Source organism: Ursus arctos, unplaced genomic scaffold, assembly GCF_023065955.2.
Source record: "Ursus arctos isolate Adak ecotype North America unplaced genomic scaffold, UrsArc2.0 scaffold_18, whole genome shotgun sequence".
In the NCBI taxonomy this organism is placed as follows: Eukaryota; Metazoa; Chordata; class Mammalia; order Carnivora; family Ursidae; genus Ursus; species Ursus arctos.
This window is the reverse complement of record NW_026622852.1, coordinates 40,996,805-41,018,385: the sequence shown is the minus strand read 5'-3', so window position 1 is coordinate 41,018,385 and position 21,581 is coordinate 40,996,805. Positions and strand designations below refer to the sequence as shown.

At 52.7% G+C, this 21,581-nt stretch overlaps 2 protein-coding genes across 2 annotated transcripts; one reads left to right on the top strand and one right to left on the bottom strand.

Moving 5' to 3' along the window:
- The first annotated feature begins 1,623 nt into the window (after window positions 1–1,623).
- Window positions 1,624–5,318, top strand: HDHD3 (haloacid dehalogenase like hydrolase domain containing 3). Its single transcript, XM_026513793.4, has 2 exons — window positions 1,624–1,895; window positions 3,259–5,318. The coding sequence occupies exon 2, from the start codon at window positions 3,406–3,408 to the stop codon at window positions 4,159–4,161; it is 756 nt and encodes a 251-aa protein (XP_026369578.1). The 5' UTR covers window positions 1,624–1,895; window positions 3,259–3,405; the 3' UTR covers window positions 4,162–5,318.
- A 902-nt stretch (window positions 5,319–6,220) lies between these two features.
- Window positions 6,221–19,833, bottom strand: BSPRY (B-box and SPRY domain containing). The gene is made up of 6 exons (XM_026513792.3): window positions 19,657–19,833; window positions 16,231–16,329; window positions 13,259–13,489; window positions 12,556–12,581; window positions 8,811–8,935; window positions 6,221–7,602 (listed from the first exon to the last, which is right to left on the bottom strand). Exons 1-6 carry the CDS (start codon window positions 19,831–19,833, stop codon window positions 7,076–7,078), a joined length of 1,185 nt encoding a protein of 394 aa, XP_026369577.1. The 3' UTR covers window positions 6,221–7,075.
- Window positions 19,834–21,581: the final 1,748 nt, after the last annotated feature.

Sequence of the window (21,581 nt, the reverse complement as noted above, 5' to 3'; positions counted from 1 at the left end):
ATCATCTACTTCTCAAAGAGCTTTTTCATGTGCTCTCACTTGATGTAAGCATGCTCTACTTATAGATGGAGGAACTGAGCTTCCATGGACAAAGTCAATTACCTCGGAAATTAACTTAGAAGTGGCCTGGACTCCAGCTGGAACTTATTTTGTTCAATCCCCCCATTTTGCAGATTGGAGACTGAGGCCCAGAGAGGAAAAAAAATTCAATGAAGGGTTCACAGAAAGTCAGGTGGCAGAGCTGGGACCAGAACCTAAGGAGTTGGGTTTTAGGTGACCCTAGAACCTGAACCATCTCAAATTTTCTGGACTTCGGTGAAACGCAGCTGGACCTCTGACCTCCCACTCGCCCTTTCCACTCCCACTTGTAGGAATCCTGCTTGGGATGAGTTTTGGAGTCAAGCTCTCCCTTGCTGGCCTGAGGTCTGTGACTCTGCACTTTGTATTTTCTCCCAGGCCTGGGCCCAATGAGGAGGATGTGGTTCTGAATGAAATGAACAGGCCAGTCTTACAATATAGGAGGAAGTTTTGTTTAAAAAGAAGGGAGAGGGGAGGGCAAGAAGGAAGAAAGAATATATGCAGGTTCGCGTGCTCCTAGGAAAATAGCACAATGACCCAAAGTGCCACCGCAGCAACCCCTGGGGAGTGAGTGGGGCCCCGAGGTCCATCCTCCTGGTCTCCCCACCTCCCGGGGCCACTGCCCTTGCTCAGTAAGCAGGCTGGGGCCCCAGCACCTTTGCTCTTGCCCGCTGCTCACCTGCGGCACCGACCCTTCATCTTCACCTGGCTGCCATTCAGATCTTTGCCCCTCCCCTAACCTCACCCAGAGAGGCCCCGGCACTGCTCGCGGCGCCATCCTGATTGACGGCCTTCATAGCTCTCATCACTATCTGAACTCTTGTGTATTTACTTGGTCTGTGCCCCTCTCGGGTTCCATGAAGGCAGGAATCCTGTCTTTTTTCCCACCGTCAGGCACAGAGCAGACAGATGCCCAATGAGAAGTAAGATTGGGCTTTCGCTTTTTACTTTGTACACTTTGTATTTTAAAACATTTTTGAAGATGATTATTTTTATATCAAAAGAAAAAAACCAGCTAGGTTACTGCAGAGGACTCTACCCTCAGCAAAATGTCTTGCGTAAGACAAGTTTCCATGAAAGCAATTCCTTCCTAGTACCGACTGGAGACTCGAACCAGAAAGAGGCAGCGCCTTGCCCAAGTCCACACAGCATTCAGCAAGCCAGGCCGGGAGCCAGATTGCCCCTCTTCCCAAGTCAGCCTGGGGGGAGAGGCAAAGAGGGCGAGGGCGAGGGCGAGGGCGGGGCAGGCAGAGAGAGAAGAGTGGGCAAGGTGACCAGAGATACGGGGTGCGGGGCGGGGGGAGCGGGACGGGCAGTGAGAGGGTGTGGGGTCTCACGCTCGGGCAGAGAGGGGGACGGAAAGGACCAGGAAGGCGGGTGACCGAGGGCGCCGGGGGAGGGGAGGCGGTGAGGGAGCGGAGAGGACTGTGGCGGGGGAGAGGCGGGGAGAACCGCGGGAGGAGGCACCGGGAAGGCGGAGGGCCAGGGACGGGGCTAGGAGGGGCGGGGCCAGGAGGGGCGGGCCTCCGGCCTCGTGGGCGTGGCCGAGCGCCTGCGCGGCATTCCAGAGCCTGCCTGGGGCTGCGGCTTCCTCCCGCGGGTTTTGCCTGCGGGTCAGCTGGGTCCTGAGTCTGGGAGGTTGGGAATTGGGGGTCCGGGGTCGGCGCCGAGCGGTCGGAGCGCGCCGGAGCCGGGAAGGGGCCAGAGGGAGGCCGGCCGCAGCCACGTCACGCCGGAGGTCACGCTGCAAACGGCAGCTGTAGAGATTTAGCTCTAACAGCGGGCTACCTGGACTTTGCTGCCGTCAAGCCCTGCAGGTGAGGAGGAACGCCGAGAAATTCGGGCTTGCAAGCCCAGAGTCCTCAGCCCCGGCTTCCAGAAACGGAAAAGGCTGTGGGTCGGGAGCCAGAGCTCTTTGTTCTAGTTTTAGCTGCTAGTGACTCCCTGCGTGGCTTTGGGCGAGTTCCCGCCCCTCGCTGGGCCTCCATCTACCCATCAGTAAAGTGACAGGGCCTTTGGATGGCTCTTCCTAATTTCCAGATGGACTTAAATTCATTTCCTTGACAGACTTCCCCTATGGCTTTGTCCCCAGCTTCACCAGCCACTTCCCTTCCTCAAGGACAGCTTGGCTGTACTCTGAACTCTCGACCCTCGGGTTTCAGCTAGACAGCCTGAGATTGCCCAGAATCAACTGTGTGGGGCAAGAAGCTGCACCCAGCCTCTGGGCAACAGGCTGAGGACTTGTTTCTTGTGCATTGACTCAGTAATGCTTTCATTGGCTCTCCACCTAGGCAGACCTTTTTACCTCCAGTAAAGATGAAGCTGGGGCTCAGAGAGGCTTAGAGACAGCACCAGGCTGCTCTGTCTACCTTTGGCCCTGTGCTGTGCTGATTCGCCCAAATCAGATTGTTTTCAAATCCAAATTTGTGTAAGCATGATGCAGTGGAAGGGAGCACTGGCCAGAGTCTGGAAGTTTGGGTTCTGGTGCTGGCTGTGCCACTGATTCACCTTAGGCAAGTGTCTGCCCCTCTCTGGCTCAGTCTTCCCTGATAAACAAGGGGTCTGTCACATGGTCTGCAAGGTCTTTGGCATTATTAACAATAGTATAATAGTAAGCATAATTGTTTCCTTACCTTGATCTACAAGGCCCTGCCACAGCGGCCCTGTCTACCCAAAGCGGCAGACGTGACATTGACCTACCTCAGGGCCTTTGCACTTGCTGTTTCCAGTGCCAGGAACACTTAACCACCGCCATTTCCTGCATCGCCGTTCAGATCTCCATCGAAGCTTGACTCACTTAGGAAGTTCAACACAAATGAGATGGTATCCCTGGGTTTATATCTTTATGGCACATGCTGACCTTGTTATACTTCAGTGTTTGTATAGTTCTTTGTCTCATATCTGTGTCTGCTGTTCTTTAATGCCTGTAAATGCCAGGAGGGCTGGAAATCTATCCTGTTCCCTAGCATCTAGCACATAGTACGTGCCAGAAATTGGTGGAATGAATGGATGATCTCATTTACTGCAGCAATCTTGTGAGGTTGGCATGTTGTGCTCTTCACTTAGGAGACAGAGATGCAGAGAGTGACACTCCTTGGGTCACACAGTTAGTGGGAAGTGTCAGAATTTGAACCCAGTCTGTAAGGCTTGAATTGCCACCTCACTGCTGTCTCATTCCAGGATCTTCTGCTGTGAGGAAGTGCCACAACTCTGACCCACAAGGCCTGGAAAGAGAAGACCTTTAGGTTGTGGAGGGGGTATTGTCTGGCTCAGTTTCTCTTTAGGCCCTGGCAGACCTGGGGTGGACTTGCCCCCTCCGACAGGCCCATGGCGCATCGGCTGCAGATACGACTGCTGACGTGGGACGTGAAGGACACACTGCTCAGGCTCCGCCACCCCGTGGGAGAGGAATATGCCACCAAGGCCCGGGCCCACGGGCTAGAGGTGGAGGCCGCCCGTCTGGGACACGCCTTCAGGCAGGCCTACAGGACTCAGAGCCACAGCTTCCCCAACTACGGCCTGAGCCAGGGCCTCACCTCCCGCCAGTGGTGGCTGGATGTGGTCTTGCAGACCTTCCGCCTAGCGGGGGTTCGAGATGCCCAGGCTGTGGCCCCCATCGCTGACCAACTGTATGAGGACTTCTGTAAGCCCTGCAGCTGGCAGGTGTTGGAGGGGGCCGAGGCCACCCTGAGAGGGTGCCGAAAACGGGGTCTGAGGCTGGCCGTGGTCTCCAACTTCGACCGGCGACTGGAGGCTATCCTGAGGGGGCTGGGCCTGCGGGAACACTTTGACTTTGTGCTGACCTCCGAGGCTGCCGGCTGGCCCAAGCCTGACCCCCGTATTTTCCACGAGGCCTTGCGGCTTGCTCAAGTGGACCCGGCAGTAGCGGCCCACGTTGGGGACAGTTACCACTGTGATTACAAGGGGGCACGGGCTGTAGGTATGCGCAGCTTCCTGGTGCTTGGCCCAGAGCCTTTGGACCCTGCAGTCGAGGGTTCTGTACCCCAAGAATGCCTCCTCCCCTCACTGTCCCATCTCCTGCCTGCCCTTGACCGCCTGGAGGGCTCACCTCTGGGACTTTGAGTCTGATGGGGGAAGTGGCTCCAGCAAACTCTGGAGATAGCTGCTTCCTTCCTGAGAACTGGCCTCTGCCCCTCTCCCGGCGGCGTCCAAATGCGATCTGACTATAAAGCCGAGAATGCGGGGTTTGATCCCCGCTCCACGCCTCCGCGGTGGTTTATTTGCCACACCTGTGTCCCTCCCAGCCCTCCCACCCCCCACCTACAAGAGTCACTGGGGCCCAGGTAGCTTCAAAATCAGGCGCGGTCGAACTTTGTTTTAGCAGGAGGGCGCTTTTGTCGTGGGAGAGCTGACTGGAACCCCAGGATGCCAAGCAGCAAAAGCAAGAAACTGCTAGGGTTGAGACAGGTTGTAGAGCCCCTCAGTCGGGCCCTGAAGCCTTTACAACTCCCTGTGGGTAGCAGGAGATCAGAGGACCTTAGTTTGGAAATGGGGGTGCTAAGCTGTGCTGTGGGGACATGTCCTCTACGACTATATAGTGTGAACAGGATTTCAGACGAGCGCCATAATTACATCACAAGAAGATGCTCACTCATGCTTGCCAGGTGTCGGTCCTTTATGTGCATATATAACCCTCAGAGCTACGTGACGGACAGAGGTAGTGGGACCGGCACTTTACAAATGAGAGATTCAGAAGGAGGCTGCCAGAGGTCACAGCTAGTATGTGAGAGAGCCAGGGTTCCAGTTTAGGACTGCCTGAGTCCAAAGCCCTTGGCTTGACCACTAAGTTGCCAGGAGAGGGCTGTGTCCCTTAAGACAGTGCAGTGGAGATCCCGGGAGAACAGGGAAGGTGTTCTACAGGTCAGTTTTGAAGGGCACCCCAGTCATAGGTGTTAGCACGGAGGTAGGAGAGCACAGGGAACAGGGACCGGAGCTTGAGGTGGCAGGAATGTAGGACACATGGGGGGAAATGACGAGACTGAAGAAGTAGGCTGAGTTTTAAAAATTCCATGTCTCGGGGCACCTGGGTGGCACAGCGGTTGGGCGTCTGCCTTCGGCTCAGGGCGTGATCCCGGTGTTGTGGGATCAAGCCCCACATCAGGCTCCTCCGCTATGAGCCTGCTTCTTCCTCTCCCACTCCCCCTGCTTGTGTTCCTTCTCTCGCTGGCTGTCTCTATCTCTGTCAAATAAATAAATAAAAATCTTAAAAAAAAAATAAATTCCATGTCTCTTCCTGCCTCTCCCCTCTTCACACTCCTCTCCTCTCACACCTGCTTGGTATTTACCAGACTCTTCTATTCCTTGCCTACTGCCAGGCACATAACATGGTGTTTTGTTCCGGTGCCAACCGCCAGGGAGGGTTCCAGAGTGGCCCCGAACTGTGGTGACATTTAGGTGGGCAGAGAGAATAAGACACGCATTCCTGGCAGGAGGCCCATGAACTGTGGACTGAGGGCTACCGTGGGGGGTTAGATTGGCAGTTTGGGGAGCATTGTAGGGGGGGAGCTTCAGGTGCAGAGTAGAAAAGGTGGGCTTTGGCCCAAGATTCTGGGCAGAGACTGTGTCCCTGTGAGGGGAGAGAGGCCCTTCTCAGATGGCCAGACTTCTTCCAGGTCTGTCTGCCTCGGACATTAATTCCCAGGTATCAGGCCGTGATAACGTGGGTTGTGAGCTGTGTTCTCAGAGCTGCAAGGGCCTCAGAAGTCATCTCAACCAAAAAAGTTGCCATTCGATCTGTGGACTGGATTTGATCTACCCAGTGTTTGGAGTAAATTACTGAGCAAACTTAAGAGTAGGGAGGGCTCTGGCCCCCATCTTTGAGCCCAGGGGCCTGAAGTTGTAGGTAAGATTGGCTTTGAACTGTGTTCCTAAATAAAAGAGAAATATGAGGACCACTGTTCTACTGTGACGTCAGAGAACAGGAAGGGATTTGCCCCCGGTTCCAGCAATGCAGGGCCCAGAACCGTCTCGGTGCTCGTTCGGCTGTGTATGCTGAGCTGGAAATGCGGAGGAGGGTGAGGAAGATCTCTCTTTCCCAGCAAGCACACCTCTTAAATGTGAGCTGGCATTTGGGGGATTTGCCCAATTTCCCACAAAGAACATGGAAGAAACTTTCCAATCTTTTAAAACCTTTAATAACATACATGTTCCCTAAGTCTGGCCCTCATACTCCCTCAGCTCTCTGGGGTTGGAAGCCCTCACTCCAGGTCTCCACATTATGTCAGGAGAGGGGGGCACGAGCTGCAGGCCGGGGGCGGGGGCAGTTTGTCCCTGTGACCACGGGTGGGCACAGCTGAGCTCCACTGTCAAGCTCGAGGCAGAGCTGCCAATGGGGGCGTTGCAGTCAGGTTACCTCCAGACACGTTCCTCTGTCTTCTGAGCCGCCAGGCTGGACCTGCTGGGGGGACACAGCACCCCGCACCCAGTCCAGAGTCCTCTGAGCAGCCTCACAGGAGTTCTGAATCCCTTTCAGGTGGTTCTTGTGTGCTAGAAAGAGATGTTCTCTCTGTGCCGTGTCAGGAAAAGGACTGAGAAGCATGGAACTGAGGAGATGAAAGCTTCCAGGCTTTTCTGCCAGAGCCACTTCGACCTGCTTGAAGCCGGGGGAGGGGGCAGAGGGCTGGAAGGCAGTGCTTCTCCAGAAGAGTCTACCACACACACACAGGCTCCTTTCCATCCGTCCGTTCGCTTGCCAAATATTTATTGCATAATCTGTAGGCACCAGGCACAGCGCTGGTTGCCAGACGTGACGTGGTGGACAAGACGGCCTCAGAGGGGCAGATGCCCAGTGGGTTTGGGAGACTAAGCTCCCCACAGACACCCAGCATGTCACAGCTGAACCCAGACCAGAAACGGATCCCTACCCCTCCCAAAGCTGCCCATCGGGCAGAGGCAACATCGGGGGGAAAAGACACTGGGTAGGAACGCGGCCTGGAGGCATGGTGGGGAGTAGACCAGGACGCCCGGTGGCCACGGGTCAGCGGATGATGGAAATGGTCTGGTCGGCCACCGCAAAGACTGGGAAGAGGGGCCCTGAAAAGGGCGCGTGGTGGGTGTGGAGCACCGTGCCCGAGGCCGGCTCGTAGAAGAGCAGTTCGTGCGCCTGCAAGTCTAGAAGCACACCCAGCTGCGTGGGGCAGCGCAGCAGCCGCAGGGGCTCGTGCTGCCCGGCGTGGGAGAAACGGAACTCCTGGTCGTAGCGGGAGAAGACCCAGGAGAAGGTGTTGTGGCCCAGGCGAGAGTCACTGCCCGAGCCCTTGCGGGGCAGCTGGCCCAGGGCCACACCCACCTTGTAGGCACAACTGTTCTGGACATTCACCATCCAGGTGTGCAGCCCCGCCTGGAAGGGGGTGGCCGCGAGGGCATTGGGCCAGTGGTCAAAGCGCTCGGGGGCATCTGCACAGGCCTTGGACTTCTTGGCACTGAAGGTCAGGGTCCTTCGATCATCTGACAGTTGCAGGAAGGGGCTGACGGTCCTCTCGTCGATACGCACGTCCTCCGTGCCTGCCAGGAAGAATTCTCAGAGTTGCCCAAGGCCCACCGTCAGCCCTAACCTGGTCCGGTCCGGCAGCAAGGGGCTTCCTCGCCACTCACCAGCAGTGTTACCTCACACGAACCATTTACTCTCTCTGAGCCCCAGTACCCTCATCTGTAAAGTGGGGATCAATCGGACTTATCACAGGGTGGACGTGAGGACCGAACGGGATGGTACATCTAAAGTGCCTGCATTAGTCAGTGCCCAGGAAGTGGTGGCCATGATAACAAGAGTGATTATTCGTCCAAGACCCTCACCTGTAAACTAGGAGGAAGGCCCAGAGAGGAGAAGCAAGTTGCCCAAAGTCACACACCTAGTTGGTGGCAGGGCAAAATGAAGACCCAGCATTTTGTTCCCAGGTCTAGCATCCAGCACCGATCAGAGCACATTCCAGTTGGGGCCTATCTGCGGCCTCCAGATCATATCTGTCCTACGGGCATGGGCCCGGGAGCTAGGAAGCATCAGATCCATACTTTCCACCAGCTCACTAAATGGGACTGCTGGCAAATCAGGCACTCTCTGATAACAGAATCCAGAGCAGACAAGCTAGAGCTTGTATTTAAAAATTAAGGCTAACACGCAAGGGAGGAGGGTTAAAATTGAGGAAAAATTCAGTCCATTACCCTAACCTCTCTGAATTGTGCAAACACTACAACCAGGAGCAGAAGCTCCCACCTAGCTTGGGGGGTTCTGCTTGGAGAACTGCACTAAGTGGGACTTCCTGCAGGGAGAAGACTGTGTCACATTCACCGCATGAGGCCAGGCCACAGTCTGTCTGAGTCACTGTTTGGTAAGTAAGTGAGGTGAAACCAGGCAGCTCAATTCTCGCTCCAGATGCTCTCCAGTTGGCCAGCACTTGTATCTTAAGGAGAAACTCGGTTTCCAGGAAATACTACTAAGCTGTCCCACTCGGGCAGGACAGAGCTGTGACTTACCGAAACAAGATTTTTCTCAGAGCCAACAGAGCAGATTGGTCTGGAAACGGGAAGGACCTGGCCAGCCACCCCGGGCCTGTCCAGAACCTTGGCTTCACTGACAAGCCTGCATCTGGCATCACTGTTTGTTTTAGCCACGGTGCCAGATGTTCTATTCCCCAGTGTGACCCGGCAGCACCCCCCAGCCAGTCAGCCAGCCGCCCAGTTGTTCCCACTGGTGCTGGGCTCTAACAGCTCCTAACCTGAGAGGGACCCGAGAACCGCTGTCACCCAGAGTTGGGTAAGTAGTGGGCTCCGAATGCACTTCTCATTAAAGTTTAACTTGTCCGACTCCTGGGGATCCAAAATGCCCTCTGCTTCCTCGGTCCTTGTGGAAGGGAGAAAAAAAGAAAAACAGGATTCAGGAAGGTTCTGGAAATGGATCTGAATCCATATAGGGTGATGGGAAAGGGACAGAAGTAAAATCCTCTTCCCATGAGGGTGACACCAAGATTGGCAGCCAGGCCCCACACAGGAGCCCCCTAAAAGGAGGTCTGAGCCAAACAGAGAGCTGGACTTTCCCCTTGTGCCCCCCAGGGGACTTAATTCCAGCAAGGCAGACAGTTTTCAGAGAGGTAAATACTTGGTGCCAGTATTAGAACATGGAGTTGGTCTGCTCTGTAGGAGAAACAACCTGCGGGGTCTCTAAGTTAACAGCAGAGCAGGGACAGGACCTAAGCCTCTTATGCACCAGTCTTTCCACTCCCCCATCCTGTGTGGAGAAAATCTCGCCTTCTTCCAAAACCTATTGCAGCAAAGCCTATTGGTTCAGTAAGAAGGTACAGCCACTCTTCTGCTCTTAAAATGCAAGTACCCGGGATGCCTGGGTGGCTCAGTTGGTTAAGCATCTGCCTTCGGCTCAGGTCATGATCCCAGGGTCCTGGGATGGAGCCCCGCATTGGGCTCTCCTCTCGGCAGGGAGTCTGCTTCTCCCTCTGCCCGCCTCTCCCCCTGCTTGTGCTCTCTCTCTCTCTGACAAATAAATAAAATCTGTAAAAAAAAAAAAAAAAAGAAAAAAGAAAAGAAAAGAAATGCAAATACCCTTGAGGGATCCCACAAGACAAGAAAGGACTATCAGTTATCACCCCAACCATAAATTAGTCCTAGCGCTTTGCTCCCACTAGCTACCTCTCCTTAGCTCACGGGTTACTGGGTGCGGCTGCAGGGAATATGGGAACAGAAGATGCCTCGGAGGGGAGAATTACCATTTATTAAAGTATCCAGGTTCTTCTATAGAATCTTATGTAATCTTTGCTATAACCTGGAAGATAGCTGTTATCCCATCTGACAGGAAAGAACAGAGATTCAGAGAAAGCACTCAGCTAAAAAGGGGAGCTGGGTTCAAGTCCTGCCTCCATGCAAAAATCGAACAAATCCAGTCTGGAGTCCAGGCACTGTTCAACATAATCTCCTCTTGGTCTAAAATGAAAAGAATCAAAGGGGTGTAGGGCAAAGTAAGCGTTCATGAGGGAGCTTTGCAGACCTCTGAACTGGGTTCTGAGAAAGCGCTTTCCCAGCCCCTCTACCCTGAGATGGCTGAGATCAGGTAGCAGTTCTGAGAGCACACTCTCATCCCCAAACCTCCTGGTTCTGCCCATAATGAAGGAGCAGGGAGAGAGGGTGGGGCACATCTCATGGATGCAAGCTCTTTGCAAGACTGTCATTGATTGTCCTGGCTTGGGAAGAGCAAGGTGACCAGAGCCCTAGAAAAGCTGAGAGCAGGCTCTGGTAACAAAGGCTCTTTGTGGTCAGGACAAGAGAGGGTCTGTTGCTATCTTCCCAAAGCACTGAAGCTGGGGCTGGAGGAGCCCCAGCCATCAGGCAGGGAGGAAAGAGGAACCCATGTCAGCAGCGCTGGGCCAACCCAGGCCAATTGCAGACACTACAGTCCAGACAACCAGCTGGTCCAGCACCTCATGGTTCAGAAGGGAAAACTCACGGGGACGCCTGGGCTCAGTTGGATAGGCGGCAGCTTTCCACTCAGGTCATGATCCCAGGGTCCTGGGATCGAGTCCCACATTGGGCTCCCTGCTCAGCGGGGAGCCTGCTGCTCCCTCTGCCCGCTGCTCCCCTACTTGTGCTCTCTCTCTCTCTCTCTCTCTGACAAATAAATAAATTCTTAAAAAAAAAAAAGTATTTTGTTGTTATTGTTGTTTTAAAAGGCTAAGGAATAAATTCCAAATTAAATCAGGAATTCCAGATGGATCAGGAAACAAAACCCACAACACAAAAAACACACCAAACACCATTAAGAACTTTGTGGGCACAACTGGCAGCATTTGAATATGGACTATATTTTAGATAATAGTATTATATCAACACTAAATTTCCTGAGCTTAATAGCGACACTGTAGTTGTATAAGAGATTGTCTTTGTTCTTGAGAGAAAGATGCTGAAGTATTTAGGCATAAAAGGTCTTGCTTTCTGCAACTTACTCTCAAATAAAATAAGTGCCATATATTCACTTGTTAAATAGAGAGGAAGAGACAAACAGACCGAGAGAGAGAGCAGATATGGCAAAATACTAACAATCAGGATTTCTAGGTGAAGCTCCTTATACTCTTTTTGCAACTTTTCTCTGCATATGAAATATTTTAAAATAAGAAAAAAAAAATTAAAGATCAAATTTTTTTCAAAAATCAGAACAGCTCGAAGTTGAAGACAGGATGGCTTTAGAGGAAGGTGAAGGTAAAGGAGAAAGAGAAGACTAGCGGAAGTGTGGAAAGATTAGAAGAGGGAAAAGGAGGAACAAGCCAAGCATTTACAGGAGACTATAAAATCAAGTTCGAGGCGTCCATACTGGGGGAGCCCTCACAGACTCTCCAAAGAGTGAGGCAAATCTATACATCCTGAGTCAGAGAGATTCCCAGAGAGCCTGCCAAGTTATAGAACAGCAAGTGTTAAGACAATCCCAACTGTGTTTTTAAAAAAATATTCTTTTAGAGGTAAACAAGCCCAGACATACTCTCCTAGGACTCTATTGACATAGGAAAGTCCATAAGATACATATCTGACTTTTAAAGCTGATCACCTCCAGGGAATAGGATTGGGAAGGGGTGGTGGAGACATTAAAAAAAAAAAATTTTTTTTTTTAAGTAGTCTCTATGCCCAAAGTGGGGTTCAAACTCACAACCCTAAGATCAAGAGTCACTCGGTCTACCAAATGAGCCAGCCAGGCGCCCAGAGACATTTTAAATTTTCAATGGTTTTATATTGGTGGCATTTTCTCTCTTTCTCTCATGCACATGTATTACTGTTGAAATTTAAATATAAAAATAGCCAAGAAGAATGGACTGTGCTCCCCAGATACAGCTCCGAAATCTCTCACAGAAGATGTTTATTTCTCCAGAATTTAATTTCTTTGCCTGGCCAATTACATCCTCTTGGCCACTGCTCAGGCTCTTGGCTCTCAGCCTCTCAGGAGCCAGGGAGAGCCTGGTGAAGCACTTTTATTATTCCTTCATTAAAATGCAAATTTTGGGGGGTGGTAATGCAGACTTAGGTTTCCAAGAGTCTTTCCCAGAGCAAGGGGGACTGAGGCAGAGAAGCAGTGGTAGGGCAGGTGTCAGGTGTGGGCTGGGGCCTCGGCAAGTCCACGTCCCTCTTTGAGCCTCAGTATTTTCATCCGTAGATGGGGGTGGGTGGGATGGGGACTGGTTATTTTGCAGCAAGATAACATTTCAGAAAGCCCTTGGCAAGCCTCTGATTGCTAAGTGTTTCTTTCGCTACCCTTCCGCAGGGTTCGCCAAGCTGTTCTCCCAGTTAGGCTCAGAAGACCCCAGTGCGGGGAGCATGGCTGCGGGGCAGGTCCGGGCAGCATGGCACGCCTTGGGCTCTCGGCCTTGGGCTCTCTGCCGGGAGCAGCAGGGCCTGACGGTGGTGGACTAGCGACAGGCCCGCGGGCCATGGTCTCCACGGCTGCCCAGGCAAACGACGGGCCACACTCACCTTTCAAAAATCTCCTGGTCCTTCTGCTGTGAGAAAAGAAAACAGGGTCAGGCTTAGTACCAGGAACTCAGCAGGTAGTCAGGACGAATGTATTCAGCTGGCATGGAGGGGGCCACGTGGACGGACTCTAGAATAAAGCGTTCTGTTCCTGCTTTAAGAGCCGAAACAAAGCTCTCTGGGTCCTTCTTCGCACACCTCCCCACCCGCACTCGGAATGGGTCACTGCCTCCCACGGCCCGCGGCCGGGCCCGGGTTCAGGACGGAATGTGCTGTCCGTGGAAGCCGTGGGACTCGGGGAATGCACGATCTAGGGCAGCGATGCAGACCGCCTCACTTGAACGCCAACGCGGCTCGGCTGTCCCACATTCGGATTCTCTGCTGGGCGTATTTACTCGTCCACGGACATCAGACCGTCCCGTTAAAAACCGCAAGTATCTGCATCTCTGTATGAAGTACTTTGCAGGAATACGGACCAAAATATTACCCACAGTAGTTTCTGGGTGGTAAGAGTAAGGAGCCCCGGTCAGTTCCCTCCCTCTGCACGCTTCTGAACCCGATCTCTAGCTCACTTCCTTTAACGTTGCCGCTCCCCTTTATCTTTCAGGCACCGGCGTCCACGTTACTTCATCCAGGAAGCCCACCCTGACCCCTGCCACCCGCAAGCCTGGTGCACTGGCTGCGTCCTCACCCCTGCCTGACTTACAATCAGCTGGAGGTCATCCAGGTGGGTGAGCATGCCCACCAGGCTGGTCCGGATGGTGTCGAGCTTCTGCAGCGCCTCAGTCCAGTGGACTCGCTGCGTCAGGATGCTCTGGTGGGCCCGCTCCTCTTCGCCATGCACCTGTTCCAGCAAGCGCTGCTCCTCGCTCTCACACAGACTCCTCACCACACCTAGCCTCTGGATGACCAGTTCCCGTGCCGCACTGGCCGTGCTCTGATGAGGAACACAGGGAATCGGGTCCCAGCGAAGCCCCAGTCAAGATTAAGGGGATTTGGGCTCAGTGGAAGGGAGTGCTGGGATTGATTAGCCATGTCTGCCACAGGCACAGTAATGGAAGGAACAGTGCTTACGCCATCCAGGCCTTAAGAGTTCCCAAATATGGTTTAGGGTAAAGAAATGTGAGATTCAGACATCCAGGTCATATCTCGTAGAGCCAGGATCACAGAATGGAAGAGCTGGGCATAGTCTAGAGATCAACTAGAATCAATTATTTCATAGTCAAGAATACCAAGGCCAAGGGACCAAGGTCAGAGAATTAGAGAATTGCAGAGTAAAAGAGCCTACAAATTCATCCCCATCAATAGGATCTGTGCCAACAGTAGTCCAGCTGATATTCTGACTATGTCTTTCCTAAATCTGTCCATTCCAATGGCTTCCATGGTAGAATTCTTATTCGTGCCAGGGGGCATGCCATCCACTCCTAGTGAAGCTAATGTGGGTCTCCTAGTAATTAGCACAGGGTCTGACTCAAATATTTACTGAATGACTATGGGGAAAGTTTCTTCTGACTAAGTCAAAAATCTCTTCATAGCGCTCGCAGGCCACGTCAGTAAGAGCTGAGACTAGAACCTAGTTCTTTTGACTCTCAGTCCAACACGATTCCGTTTCCCCCAATGCCATCTGACAATCAATCCTCCCCAAAGGCTGCAGGAAACACCTGCACTCTTGCCAGACAAGGGAGAGTAGAACAGTGTCCTTTGTGCCGGAACGTTGGGGACAGCCAGCAGCTTTCTCTGTGCCCTGCCTGTGCAGACCTGCTCTGTACAGTGAAGGGGGTAATGACCCCTGCTTTACAGAAGAAACTGAGACCCACAATTTGCCCAGGGGAGAGGAAGAGACTGAATAGCCTAAGTGAACCCAAGAATTAATTCTGACTCCAACTTCAGTGCTCCCTGAGCCATTACACACTAGTTAGGAAGTTAGGCTTTATTTATTTTATTTTATTTTTTAAGATTTTACTTATTTATTTGAGAAAGAGACAGAGACAGAGCATGAGCAGGGAAAGGGGCAGAGGGAGAGGGAGAAGCAGGCTCCCTGCTCAGGAGGGAGCCCGATGAGGGGACTTGGTCCCAGGACCCAGATCACGACCTGAGCCAAAGGCAGATGCTTAACTAACCAAGCCACCCAGGCGCCCCAGGAAGTTAGGCTTTAGAGACAGACGGTGCCTGGATGTAAAACCTTAGCTGACCCACTTGCTCTCTGCAGGGCGTTGAATACATTATTGATCTTCTCTATTACCTACCTCATGAGGTTATTGTGCAAGATTAAACGAGTTATTACGTACAAAGTAAACAGAGCAAAGCCCAGCACAGAAGTGTTCAACAACGTTAGCTACTGTTCTCTCTATCGCACCTTGCTGTTTTGCCCAGCCGGGTGGGTGTCTGTAGCCACGTTTGTACTATGTCTGTGATCAGGACCGAGAACAGACCCTGTCCCAAGATGCAGCAGATACTCTCTCACTAGAAGACTGTAATCAATTTCAACACATTTCTTGACTCATTCCCAGAAAAGCGTAGCAGAGGAAAAAAAAAATCTCCCTTTCCAAAGATATACCAGAATAAACTAAACACTGTCCTAAAACAAAGCACAGAAATGGTGGAAAAATAGCCCACAGCATCCTTTGAAAAGTCGAGCTGCTCTGGCAGCTACATAAAGGAAAGCCCCTGGAGTCCGAACGTAGAAAGGAAACTGAAACCCGGTGTAATCGAGAGCTGAGACTCTATTGCCCTGAATGCGGCTTGAGATTTCTTTTAGAATTCTACACTCTTCTAAACTTAAGAGCCCAGTAAAGACAGAATTCTATGGAAAAACAGACAAATCCACAGCATGATATGAAACTATAAATGCCCCTTGCTGGAAGGGAATATCAGCGAATATGGCAGATAAAAAATTAGTAAGGATAGAGAAGCTTTGAATGTGAAACATTTACCTAAAGCGACTGTGTTTTACGGCACAGAGCAAGTCTCAACAAATTTCAAACAACTGATATACAGACTATAATGAAGTTAAGTTAGAAATTACTAGAAAAAAATAGGGGCGCCTGGGTGGCACAGCGGTTAAGCGTCTGCCTTCGGCTCAGGGCGTGATCCCGGCGTTATGGGATCGAGCCCCACATCAGGCTCCTCCGCTATGAGCCTGCTTCTTCCTCTCCCACTCCCCCTGCTTGTGTTCCCTCTCTCGCTGCCTGTCTCTATCCTGTCGAATAAATAAATAAAATCTGCCCTCCTGGCAGGAGGTTGTGGATATTGGGCAAGTCAATTAACCTCTAGGCGACCCATTTCCCCATCTGGAAACAGGGATGTGACTGCCCCCTACTGCATAAGATTGTCATAAAGAATACTCCACGTCAAAGTCCGGAGGTTATTTTATAAGTCAGGGGCTGACCATGAAATACGTAGATGGTGGAGGAAGCCTACCCTTCCTGATCCTTTATCCCAAGAAAGTCATTTTCCAGCAGTATTTGCCCCAGTGTGGTACTGGGAATGGTCCTCTCTGCCCAGACGGTAAAACTACGGCTCAGAGCGATGGGAAACCGACTTTCCTGGGCATCCGGCTTTGCTAGGAGCACCGTGAGTCTGGGAGGTTGGGAAGGGATCCCAGAATGGCCCATGCTCCTAAGGCTGGAGTCTTCTCCTAGGAGAGGTCCTGAGTGGAGGGGAAGGAGAACTACCTACCACTGCTCTCTGGTTCTTCCCTGGGAGGACCTCAGCCACATACTTGGTGATGCTGGCACTCTGAAACTGCAGCCTCTCACACTGGTCCACGATCTTGTTCTGCAAGACAAAGGACACCCATGGCGTCGTGATCCACGTTGGTCCATTCATTCCATTCCAATGATTCCCCCCCCCCTTTTATCCCACCTCAGCCACTCGCACCCACGGTCACATCCCAGACCTCATTATTACTGAAAACTATGGCACCTCCAAAATCTTCATTTCAAGGCACACACACCCTGACCACCACTCCCATCCTTCCAAATTACTAACTCTAGATTCTCCAGTCCAACCATTCTTCAGCTTAGTTGAAGTCACCAATACATTAGTCTTACCACGTTTCAGTGTCTATCACCCACCTTGTGGCCTCAGTTCCCTCCTTCTCCTGAAATCCGTGGCCCCCGTGATAATCACTTTCCTGCATACACTCTGAGTGTTCCTTCCGACCCAGCCCCCTGGTTCTCCACACCTGAGCGGAAGAACATGGCTTCTCCAACTGCCCTTCCCTAAGTTAGCCCTTTAAACAGCACCAGCAATCATCAAGATCATTACCCCAACCCAAACCCCCGGGGTTACTCTCCAAACTTGCATGTATCTAATCCCTCAGTGAGTCCTATCAGCCCTGACTCCACAGTCTCTCTCTCTCTCCTCTGGCCACTTCTGGTCTCTTCCACTCTTGCTATTCTCCCCTGATGGTCAATATCTCTCACAGGAGCCGCTATGAGAGCCTCCTAACTGGGCTTGGCCCCCACAGTTAGCCACAGCCACCTTGTGTCAGGAAAGGAGGTCAGGTCATGTCCCTCCTCAAAACCCTCCAGTGGCTTTCCAGCACACTCATAGTGAGATCAAGCTTCCCACTTTAGCCAACAAGGCCCTGTCTGAAGAGACTCTGCCTGTGGCTCCAATGTCGCCTCTTAGCACTCTCCTCACTGACCTTCTTTCTGTCCCATAAACACACCAAACTTGTCCTGACAACAGCGTCTTTGCACCTGTTGCTTCCTCTGCGTCCAGCAGTCTTCTGGATATACAAACAGGTATATCCACGTATATACAAGTCTTCTCCCCCACTCCATTCAGGGTCACCTCCTCGGAAGCCCTCCCTGACTACTCCCACACCCCATTCCCTAACTTTGCTTATTTTTCTCCCTTGCAGTATCACTCCTCGGCCTTACATGACGGTGTGTTTACTTGTTTTGTATCTTTCCCCCACCGCTGGAACACGAGCACCATGACTTTGACTTGTCGGCTGTGGGCCACTACCTAGAGGAAAGTGTCTCCCACACATAGAGGCCCTGGATAAATATTTGTTGAATGAACATCCACTTCTGGGACCACAAGAGGTTCCGCGGTTCACATCTGCCAGAGCTGTGAGCGGACCCCCGGAGAGCAGGGGAGACTTTTAGAATTGAAGACGCCAAAGCCCACGGAGAAGTGACTTGCCAGGCCCCTGCTTTTCCACTCCATTTCTCCAGGTACTTGGACTCCTTCCTAGCCGACAGCTTCTCCACTGCTTCCCCTCAGAGCTTTGCCCGGATGCCATCTGCCAAAAGGCAACTGGGCTCCTCTTCTAGGAGGCCCCTGCAAATCCTTCCCGCCCCACAGTCGGGAATTCGTCTGACACTTCACTGGTCCAAATACTAAGTGAAACAACTGAGCTGACTGGGAGGACGCTGTGATCACCACACGCCGGAGGACTAAGGAAACCGAGCCCAACTACAGGACAGGAACCCAGAAGGTAAGAGAGGAGTTGGTGAATGGTAACCATCTTGCCCTGGGGCAAAATTCCTTTGCTGGCTAGAGGGATAGCAGAAGGAGTGTGGAAATGCCATAATATACTCAAAATTAGAGGGAGAAAAGCGCAAAAAAAACACCCTCCCTCCAGGCAAAGGAGATGACCGTGCTTAGGGCATCAGTAGGGTTCAGGGAAGGCGCCCTGGGCAGACTGCATTCTGAATCAAGCACCAGGCCTGCCACCCTGCCCCCGCCTTCACCCCCTTCCACCACTCAGATTCAGCTCTGATGGCAACTTTTTTTTTTTTTAAGGTTTTTATTGAATTCTCACACCCATTAGCACCACTTCCTCTCTCCACTGAAGCTAAGAGGTGGTTTTCTCGGGCCAAGTCAATGACTCCCTTGGTCCAGCTCCTGAATATGAGAAACCTCAGAGGAGTTACCGCCCGGTTCTGGGCCTCAGTTTCCTCATCTGTAAAATGGAGGTAGGCTATCACTTCAAAAGTTTGGTTTGGATGGAGGGAGATGATGGATACTGAAGTGCTCTGGAGCTCGCAAAGTTTCCATCCATTATTCAAGTTTATTACGCCACATTATCCAAGTTCATTTTCATTGACACTATTGATGATGGATAGTGGTGACACGTGGGGCCAACCAGGAGCTTTCAGGTGTCACTGAGTAAGTGAATCCCTCCTGGCCAGTCAGGTGTGTTTACTACCCTGCAGCCTGAGTCCCCAGGGAGAGCCCTCAGGCCTCACAGGTGGGCAGAGCACGCAGGTGAGGTTGGGGAAATCAAGCGGCTTAATCAAATTGCAAGGAAATCCCCAGGGACCACAATTAGGGTGGAAGGAGGGAGGAAGGCCCAGGGTAACTTTGACTCCCCAGTTTCGGACCAGGGGCGCGTGGTGATGAAGGTGAGCTGCTTGGAGCTAAGCCGGAGTGGAGGCGGGGAGGAACTCTAGGCGAAGAGATCCAGCAGGAACCTCTTGAGATCCAACCCGCCCCCTCCGTTTACCCAGGTGGAACCAGTTTGGAGTACAGTCAAGGCCAAGCCCGAAAGGGAAAAGAAATCACCTTACCAGGAAGCCTGAAGGGTGCACGAGGGGAGGGGCTTTGAGCCCAGGGGCTGAGGAGGGAGGAAGGCCGGCTTTTCTCTCTGGTCAGCTTCCACCAGGCGGGACGTGGGACACACGTCGTCCCGGGCAACTGGAGCAGTGGAGCCGCATATAGTCCAAGGTCAGGCCCGGCTCTCAACACCCCCGCCCCCCGCCAACAAAGCAACGGAGGAAGAGGGGGCAGCTGGATCCGCCCCTATGTGGTAGACTAAAGAGCATTTCACCCATTATCTTCTGTCTGTCGCACAACAACCCCAATAAACGCGCGCTATTACTGCCCTCCAACTACAGATGAGGGCGCTGAGCTCAGAGACTTACGAGACTCCGAGGGAGGTGGGGAGGCGGCGGGATTCGAACTCACGTCCCCACGACTCCAGAGGCCACACCCTTAACCGCCTAGTTCCACAGCCAGTGCCACCGCGAAGCCTGGGCTCCGGGACCGGCCGCCGGGTCCCCGGCCGGTCCCTCTCGGCGCGCCACCCCGGCGTCCCCTCCCTCCGGAGACCCCCCCTCCCGCCTTCCGGGGCCCCCGCCCGCTCACCCGCAGCTCTTCCGCGCGCTCCTCGGCCCGGCGGATGCGGTGCCCCCGGCAGCGGCCGCCCAGCCCCGCGCAGGCGGCGCACACGGGCCGTCGCTCGGAGCAGCAGAACCAGCTCAGAGCCTGGCCGTGCTCGGGGCACAGCGGCCCCGACCCCGGCCCCGCGCTCTCCGCAGACATGGCCGAGCGCCCGGCGCCGCGCGCTCCACCTGTCGCAGGTGACTGCTGGGCGGGGCCTCCCCGACCCCGCCCCCGGGCCCCGACCCGCGGCCCCGCGCGCCCGCCACCCCAGCTTCCTGCCCGCCTGCCTCCGCCGCAGGGTGGGCGTCCCTCGCTCTGGCGCCCCGGTCCCCGCCGCGACCTCCGCGCAGGGTCCGCCGGCTTCGGCTGTCTTTGTGATTTTCTGCTGAATTAAGTCGCCCTGTATGCGTGTTAATTTTATGACAAACATAAAACACCAAGTATTAATGTGACCGTAGGAAACTTAATTGAGCACTTACTAAGTGCCAGACTTCTGCTAAGCGCCTTAAAGCGTTTTCTCATATACTACAACAGCCCTTTTGGAGAGGCAGCTCTAGACAAGTAGCTTGAAGATAGGTTCTGGCGTTAGGTTGCCTGGGTTCAAATCCCATGTATCTGTTCACAGGCAGAGCACCCTCAGTGGCCTCAGCTGTAAAGTGGGGATAGCGTGGGTACCTGCCCCCACGGACTTGGGCTTAAATGATTAAACAGGATCCGGAGCACAGACAGCGGCTGCAATTGCTAAGCGTCTGTTAATGGTACAAGGAAGGTACTACTAATGGTCCCCGTTTTTATGGAGGTTAAGTAACTTGCAAGGAGTCACAGTTACTAATTGGTAGCAATGAGATTGGAATTCAGGAAGTTTGATTTGTGGCTCATATGGTTAATAATGCTTTTCATTGCATATTAAGGTCCAACGAGGAACATTTGTATTAGGCTGATTTCCCCAAAGTATTTACGACCAAATTTTCCTCATTTGAAACTTTTTTTAATACTGGTATTGAAAAAACCTAATGCATGTTTATTGAAGAAAAGCGAATATGCAAGTAAACACATGGATGGAACAGCCATCCCCAGAAAAAGCCGCTGGTGCTATGTGCTGGCGCCGCCTTGGGGCTTTTTTTCTTAGGATCTCATAAGTCAGTCTAAACCCAGATTAAACCCTCCACTGGGGCGCCAGTCCAGCCAGCCTGGGCATACAAGGAGAGCATGTTTCCCAGCCCCCAAACTCCATCTTAGGAGGTCTTGGCAGAGGCCTGAGGAGAGAACTCAGCCAAAGGGAGAAGGGGCCAGGCCTTGGGGGTCAGAGGGTATTCTAAATTCATCGGGACTGAACACTTGTGAAAGCCAAACCCTAAAGAGAAGCATCCCTACATCCTGCAGTACTTAGGGGCTGAGGCACCCGTACCCCGAGGTCCCTCTAAGTGACAACTGCACAAAGGGAAGAGAAAGATTCCCTTCTGTCAGCCCCTTTAGCTTCAGCCCCTGAGGGTGAGGACAGCCCCAGAGCTCTGCCACTGAAAACTATGGGACCTGGGTCAGATCATTTAGTCCCTCTGGGCCTCAGTCTCCTCATCTCTAAAATGGGGGTGAGAATACTGTCTACCTCTGAGGACTGTTTCAAGAATTAAACAAGATGTTGTCTGCAAGTGCTGAGCTTGGGTGTATGGTATACAGTAGGGGCTAAGAAATGTTTTATTGTTTGCGTGAGGATCTGTAAATCTGTAGCAGGTTTTCAGAATGTAAATTGTGTAAGGTTCTTTGGCAAGGGGAGTGCAGCGTTCCTGGCATCAAAAAGTCATCAAAAGTCGTTTCTGGTGGGAGGGTGAAGGCTTCATAATGGCATTTACACTCTTCTGGGGGTGGGGCTGGAAATGGGCCACCATAACTAGAGATTGTGGTTAGAA

Bases quoted from the DNA above. Each gene is read 5' to 3' on its own strand.
- BSPRY (XM_026513792.3), bottom strand. From the start codon at position 19,833: ATGTCTGCGGAGAGCGCGGGGCCGGGGTCGGGGCCGCTGTGCCCCGAG. The intron at 12,582-13,258 runs GTAAGTCAGGCA...CTTTTCTCACAG, and splicing joins TGGATGACCTCCAGCTGATT to CAGAAGGACCAGGAGATTTT. The intron at 7,603-8,810 runs GTTAGGAGCTGT...TCTTCCTGGCAG, and splicing joins GGTTCTCGGGTCCCTCTCAG to GCACGGAGGACGTGCGTATC.
- HDHD3 (XM_026513793.4), top strand. From the start codon at position 3,406: ATGGCGCATCGGCTGCAGATACGACTGCTGACGTGGGACGTGAAGGAC.